This window comes from Eumetopias jubatus, unplaced genomic scaffold, assembly GCF_037043125.1.
Source record: "Eumetopias jubatus isolate StellerSeaLion01/CBP00866 unplaced genomic scaffold, mEumJub1_p1.0 scaffold_10, whole genome shotgun sequence".
In the NCBI taxonomy this organism is placed as follows: domain Eukaryota; kingdom Metazoa; phylum Chordata; class Mammalia; order Carnivora; family Otariidae; genus Eumetopias; species Eumetopias jubatus.
Window position 1 is genome coordinate 102,179,107 of NW_028274816.1, and position 7,120 is coordinate 102,186,226.

At 51.8% G+C, this 7,120-nt stretch overlaps 1 protein-coding gene across 1 annotated transcript; it reads right to left on the reverse strand.

Annotated features, from left to right (window-relative positions):
* Nucleotides 1-373: 373 nt before the first annotated feature.
* On the reverse strand, nt 374-4,537 carry NKIRAS2 (NFKB inhibitor interacting Ras like 2). The gene is made up of 4 exons (XM_028094054.2): nt 4,417-4,537; nt 3,339-3,446; nt 2,671-2,912; nt 374-2,044 (listed from the first exon to the last, which is right to left on the reverse strand). Exons 2-4 carry the CDS (start codon nt 3,430-3,432, stop codon nt 1,805-1,807), a joined length of 576 nt encoding a protein of 191 aa, XP_027949855.1. The 5' UTR covers nt 3,433-3,446; nt 4,417-4,537; the 3' UTR covers nt 374-1,804.
* Between the last annotated feature and the right edge of the window lie 2,583 nt (nt 4,538-7,120).

The window sequence follows — 7,120 nt, forward strand, 5'->3', positions numbered from 1 at the left end:
ATATGGGTGGGGGAAGCACTGAGTCTCAGACTCTGGACCCAGCAAACACCAACCCCCCCTACGCCAGGGCTCCTAAACAAAGAGCTTTCCCCTCCAGCTCCTCACCCCAAGCTGGTCCCTAACACTAAATCCAGCTTCCCCTCCTTCCATCCAGCACCCAGCCCCCCTCACTGTGAAGCTGAGTGTTGAGATCCAGGATGACATACTCTCAAGACCTATTTTCATGTTGTCAAAGTCAATGTCACAACCCCCATCCCACCCCCAGCACTGCTCCTTCATCCCACAATATGGGACTTTGCCAGTATCCACCTGTATTTTTTCTTTTTTTAGATATTTCCAATGGGAGGACAAGAAGGGGGGAGGGAAGGGAAACTTTTTGATAACAGTTGTGGTTTTATTGTGTCCAACGCATCAATAAATGAATTCAAGCCCGAGCCTGTATATGCCCTAATTCAACTCGCCCAGCCCTGGGTGGCCCGTCCTGCTCATCTCTCCCGTCTTGGGGAGAAGGGGTGTGTACTAGAAGTCACCTGGCTTTAGCGTCTCATCTATGCTGGGTGTGCACATTAGAAGCATGAAGTGGACATGGGAAGTTGTGGGTGACAAGCTCACTTTATAGCATGTTGAAAGTGTAACCACCCTTCTGAGTCCCGACAGATCTGACAGCTCCTGAGAAGCTGCTACTGGTTTGCCTTGTTCTGTTCAGGCATCTGAGGTAAGGAGGGGCTAGAGGAGCACCTTGTCCAGCCTTCACCATGGCAGCAGGCAGAGAAACACAAGTAATTTATAAATAGAAGTCCAGCTATTAGCTGAAAACCACAGGAAGGGGTGAAGACCAGGCCCCACCGGTGTGAGGTCCGCTGAGTGGGCACTGGGTGGCCACTCTGGCAACTAGAGCGGACAGTGCACGCCTGCCCCCTGGTGGTTGGGGGGAGCAGTGTCTCAGCCTCCAGGGCCTGGAGGCATAGCACCTTGAAGAGGCAGAAGCCAGGGCACAGTAACAGCCAGCCTGAAGCCACAGGCGTGAGAAAATCTGAGGGCTGGAGAGGATCCAGAAGATCATCTAAGCAACTCCCATCACCTTACAGATGAGAAAACTGAAACCCAGAGAGGGGAAAGGCCTTGCAGGGAGGGTCCCAAAGCCAGCGGGCGAAGCCCAGCCTTCATTCCATTCCATCTCAGCCAATGAGGGCTGTGTGCTCCCTGAGCAGGAAGAGGAAGCAAAACAACTTGGGGGGGTGGGGAGAGTGAAAGCGGAAAATTACACTTCCCAGGAGGCTGGCTTCTTCTAGCCAAGGAGAGGCCAGTCAGAGCTGGACACCAGCAGGCACACTCATGAACGCGTGCACACACCTCCATGCATGTACGCGATACCCAGATGCCTTTCTCCAGAGTCCAGGCTGGTGCCATAGGTGTGAGTGTGTGTGTGTGTGTGTCTGTCACTGGCAGGAAACCCACAGGTGGGGGGACCCCGGTGACAGAAACCAGAGCCTGGACCGGGAAAGTCTGCATGGTGGCTCTGCTTCCCAGCCAGGGCAGGTGGGAGGGGACACTGACCCACAACTGCCCCAGGTCACAGCAGGGCAGGGATGATGAGAGCTGGAGGGGAGGGAGGATTTGGGGGCACTAGGCTCGATTATCTGCACTTCCCAGAGTTGGGAGGGAGTGAAAGTGACCTGAGCCTGGGACAGCCCAGCTGCCTGGCCTGGGAGGGACAGCTTGCCTAACCCCACCACTGGACACATCTTCCAGAGCCCCAGAAGCTGGAATGAGGCTGGGTAGGTGGAGAGGGAATGGCAGCTGTTCAGCCGTCTAACGAGCCGCTGCCCTTGTTCTTGCGGCTGAGGGGGAAAGCAGACTTGCTCTGGGGCTGGGTCATCTTGCTGGCCAGGTAGACGAAGGGCTCCAGGAGAGAGCGGCGGTCGGCCACAGATACCTCCCACAGCTTCACCTTCTCGGACTTGGCCCAGTGCTGAGCCACGTCTGGGTCGACACGCCGCTGCTCCTGCAGGTCACACTTGTTGCCCAGGACCACGATGGTGACCTGGAGAAGACAGAGTAGAGACCTGAGGATGTACCGTGGACCTCAGGCCTGGGTGTGATGGCAGGCACCTACCCAGGAGTCCTAAGAGAAGGGAAAGTCTCAATGCCTAACGTTTCACCTCTTCCTATATTAGAAACAGTAACTGGGGAGAGGGAGATGGTTGCTTTGTTCTCTCCTTCCTCTGTTTAAATTCTGGCCTCCATCTGGCCCTCCCTCCAGGAGTTCCCTTATAAACGCTGTATCACCTATGCCTGCTCGTTACTAGCTATCAGTCTGTCTAAACAACTGGTAAGGGAGCACCCCTCCAAATGCCTGCAGCTTACAGGGGGATTTGGGAACAGAAGCACCTTCACAGCTAAGAGCAAGGAACCATCATCAAGAAAGATTAGTGGGGGCTTCTGGAGTTAGGTCAGGAACCCCTGAAACTATAAAGAAAAGCCTCTCTGGTTGAGCTGCCTCAACACACGGCCACCTCCAGGGGGAAGACCGCCTCCAGTGGCCTCCATCCCCCCTCTAGCTCCTACCCCATCTCCTGAGATATGAATGAAAAACAGCCATGCCAGGCTCCCCAAAACCAGCCCAGGGCCCACTCCCTCTCATCACCGGTGTTCCCTGCATACACACACCTCCTTCTTGTCCTTGGATTTGTCGATCTCCTTCTTGAGCAGCTCCACACGCTGAAAGGACTCCCGGCTGTCCGTGCTGTAGACCAGGACATAGCCGTCAGTGCAGGAGAAGCAGTGCCGGGGCAGTTCAGCCCCATCTCGGAGCCCCCGGGTGTCATAGAAACGCACCTGTTCCCGCACCCCCCGGTCGGTCTCAATGGAGCCCACATAGATGTCTTCCTGGGTCTCAATCATCTCAGAACCTGAGACAAGATGAAGAGAAAACTTGTTTGTAGAGAGAAGGAAGGTGGGAAACGTGAGTGACTGAGTATATCCTAAAAGGCTTACCAGCCAGAGAGAAAGGAATGCGGGGCCGAGGAGAGAGGGCCAGGGATGGACAGTCCGGCAGGACCGGATGACTTGCATGTGTGTGTGGGGGGGGAACAGACATTAATCTCATGCTAATTCCATGCTAAGCAAAAGTGTGACTTGAGAGCTTTTCCTCCCTAGCTCATGTATTGGGTTTCCTCTCTCCAGATTTCAATATGCTAAGGTTGGGGTCATTATGCAGTTTTACTCTGTGGGGTGCAATAACCACCACCACCAGCTTTTAGCCTCTTCGTGTTGTGATCAAATCTTACTTATTCTTCAACTTCTTCCACCATGCCCCCCGCCCCAACAACACTCACCTACTACATGGTTCCCATACAGAAGCTGCTCCAGGATTGACGTTTTGCCCACAGATGCTTGGCCACACACGACCACCTTGCAGCTCTTCCCCATGCTTAGCCTTCAACCTTGAAAAACAGAAGCACACTGGGTTAAGTGGGATGAAAACAGAGGGCAGACCTCCCGTAACTGAGAGCCCAGGATCTGGACAGAATACACAGCCTCAGGGATTCAGCACTGTCATCCCCTCCTAGGGTCAGGGTGTATTGGAATGATGTGTCTATGTCTGTTACTGGACAGCGAGCTATACTTTATTCATCTTTGTTATAACCAGTACAGGGTCAGTAACTGGCTCAGGACAGGTTCTCAGTAAATGTTGCCATAAAGGGGAAAGAGAGTCTCTGCTTTAGAGGAAACACTGCCCTGGTTTCCTTCTGCGCCCAGGATGTGTAAGACCTGCTGCTGAATGGAGCTCTGGCTCAGCTTCCAGTCTTGAACCATGACTCCATGGAGAAATAAGCAGGGAGGTTGTTTTGTGTGGATCTGTCTTAAGCCGCTCTTCATGAGGAGAGTGAGCAAACAAGGAGGGTATTTTGCTTTCCTGTATGATTTACCTGGACAACAATTAATTCCCTCTAATTCCCAGTCAAGTCCATGGCTAAGATGAAGAACATCAGGCAAGAAAGAAAAGAGTGAAAGAATCTAAGGGGAAAAGGCTTTGGAAAGGAGAAAACCTGTGCTGCCCTTGAACTGACAAAGCAGGATGAGGAGGCTCAGACACAGAAACCCCTTCGCTGAAGAGGTCCCAGACAGAGATCTCGTCGAAGGCATCCCAAACATAGGCTTCCCAGAAGGAACCCCAGACCAAGACTGCCCCAGAGAGCAGATACAGATGTACTCCCAAAAGGTGTCCCAAACAGAGACCTCTCGAGTAAACTCCTGATACAGACCCCTCCTCCCGCCTGCGGGCCCCGCAACTAGGGGATACCCCTAAGAGAGACTGCCAGAGAGCTTCCGCCACCGACTCCCCCCGAGGGAATCGGAGGCAGAGACCCGCCACTAAGGCGGCCCGGACGCGGTGGCCTCCCAGCTCCGTACCTCCCGGAGCCCTCGCAGCACCCCGGCCGGGCCCCTCTAGGCGCGCCGGGACCAGGGGAGGGGCAGCACAGCCACAAGGACTCTGCTTTTCCTCCCGGGTCGTTCCGGGCTCCGTCCGGCCCCGCCCCCCCAGCTTCCGTCCGGCATGACCAATTCCGGCGGCGGGCAGCGGAAGCCGGACTCACAGCGCCCCCAGTGGCCGGCGGGGAGAATGACGGGACCTGGGCCGGCTGTGCCCCAGAGCACACCGTTCTAGGCGCCCGGGACGCGGGGTGCTGCTGGTATTCCTGATGCCCGAATGTTCTTTCTCTAAAGACTACCATAGAGCAGTAACACTTCTTTTATTCAATCGTTTATTCGTCAGATGTCTTCTGAGCACCTACTCTGTGCCAGGTACAAAACCACATTCTGAGAAAAAAATGGACGAATTAGAACGTTACCGTCCGGAAGAGCTAGACATCTAAACCAACAATTACAGTACCGCACGGTGAGAACTATTATGGAGGTGCTTTGGGAGCACAGCAAACGGTATTTAACTTCAGGGACAGTGGGGATCATGGAAAACTTCCTGGAGGAGGTTATGTCTGTTTTGAGATTTGAAGGGTGTGGAAGGAAAGGGTGGAGGAAACTGGCAAAAGTCATGGCATTTTTCTGGAACTACAAGTATTTGGGGTCAATATTGATGGTCGAAAGGAGGCAAATAATCAGACTTTGTGTGGTAGGTCAAAGAGTTCAAACTGTATCCTAACAGCAGTGGGAAGCCATTGATAGATTTTATGCCAATGAAGTGACATGATCAGTTTTTGCTTTTAAGAAAGTCATTGGTAATTGCTTCTCAGCATTTTCGCTAAGATCAAGTGTAGAAAGTCATTGGTAGAAGATTAAAGAATGGAGAGAGATGAGACTGGGGGCCAGTTAGGAGACAATGGTAGTATTCCAAGTTTTAAAAATAAAAATGATGAGAGCCTGAATTGGGGTGGAACAGAGAGAGATAGATTTAGAAGACATTTTTTTTTTAAAGATTTTATTTATTTATTTGAGAGAGAGAGAGAATGAGAGATAGAAAGCACGAGAGGGAAGAGGGTCAGAGGGAGAAGCAGACTCCCTGCTGAGGGGGAAGCCCGATGTGGGACTCGATCCTGGGACTCCAGGATCATGACCTGAGCTGAAGGCAGTCGTTTAACCAATGAGCCACCCAGATTTAGAAGACATTTGGTAGGAGAATCAACAAGACTTGGTGATAAGTTGGGAGTCAGGAGTAAGAAAGAGGGAGTTTATGATGTCTCCTATCTTTCTAATTTGGTGATCAGTTGCATGGTGAATCGATTTGACAAGATAAGGAATTCAGGAAAAGAGAATCAAGTACTGCATTTGTTTTTTCTTTTGTTGAAAAGTGGGGAGAGAATGACAAGTTCATCTTAAATATGTTATGTCTCCAGGTTTTGTGAAACACCCAAGAGATCCAGAAGATAGTTGGCTTTAGACATCTAGAACTCACAACTGAGAATTCTAGGTTGGAGATACCAACAGAGTCCAGCGTCATCTATAGCTAAAATTAAAGCTATGAGAGTAAATGAGTTTTGGCTTAGATGCAAAGAACACAGTGAGAAGATGATCTAAAGACAGGTTGGCTACCTGTAGTAGATGGTAGACTGTGAACCACTGGCAGACAGAGTAAGTGGTCTCTGAGTCTGTTCCCTCCCAACCTAGCACAAAGTAGGCACTTTGGAGAGGCTAGTGAATGATTGGCTGGATGAATGACTTCTCTCTTCCCACCCACTGAGCCTCTCCCATCCTTCCCTACCCAGTGGTGGGTGTGGTTTCTGCTCCCTTAGCACTGTGATAGGCAGGACCTTGCAAGAAGCCTACTGAGAATAGCATATACTAGGGAGAAATGGAGGAAAGGAGTCCATCCCTTTTAAATTCACTTGCCCCCTTATTTTAGTTCCTCTTAACTCTAAAATTTTAACCTCAAACTCCCCCAATTTAACCTCAGAAAACTCCAGTTTAATTCATACCCACAAATACTATTGTTTTGGGTGAGGGAGGTACTACAAAGATGATTAGGCTGTGTCCTTGCCCTGTCTGAGTTCCCAGTCCAGACTGCATAAGGCAAGACAAGCGTGCTGAGCAGGGTGTTTCTATAAAGGGTGAGAATACTGGGGACACTATGGAGCAGGGACCTCACCCTGCGAGCTGCCTTATAAACTCCAGGGCAGGGTCTGGGGCGCCGTGCCACCCTCTCTAGGCTTATTGCTGAGACGGCACTCCCAGGCAGCTGACATGAAAGCAGCCTCATAAAAGGGTCAGCGTCATTAGGGTGATGAACCAGTTGTTGCTTGGAGATCCAGAGGGGATGAAAGGCGCGGGGTGAAGACGCCCTGCGTTCCCCTGGCTTGCTTGGGCAGGGCTTCCAAGGGCCGATGAAAGCTGGAGGAACTGGGCTCAAAGTGTGTCTTCTTGCCTTTCCCGGGAGGAAGCTGTGGACACACTCCAAGGTCGAGAAGGTAGTAGCGGGGGATCTTTCCCTCCGGAGTCCTGGGTCATCGAGTCCTCAACCCAATTCAGACTCTCCTGAGCCTTACTGGAGACTCTCTAGGATTGGAAGTTGCTATGGCAACGAAGCTCTCAGAATACTGAGGAGAACTCAGGCCTAGAGAGGAGTCACCCTCTTGTACCCCCCACTTCCGACCCACGGATAAAG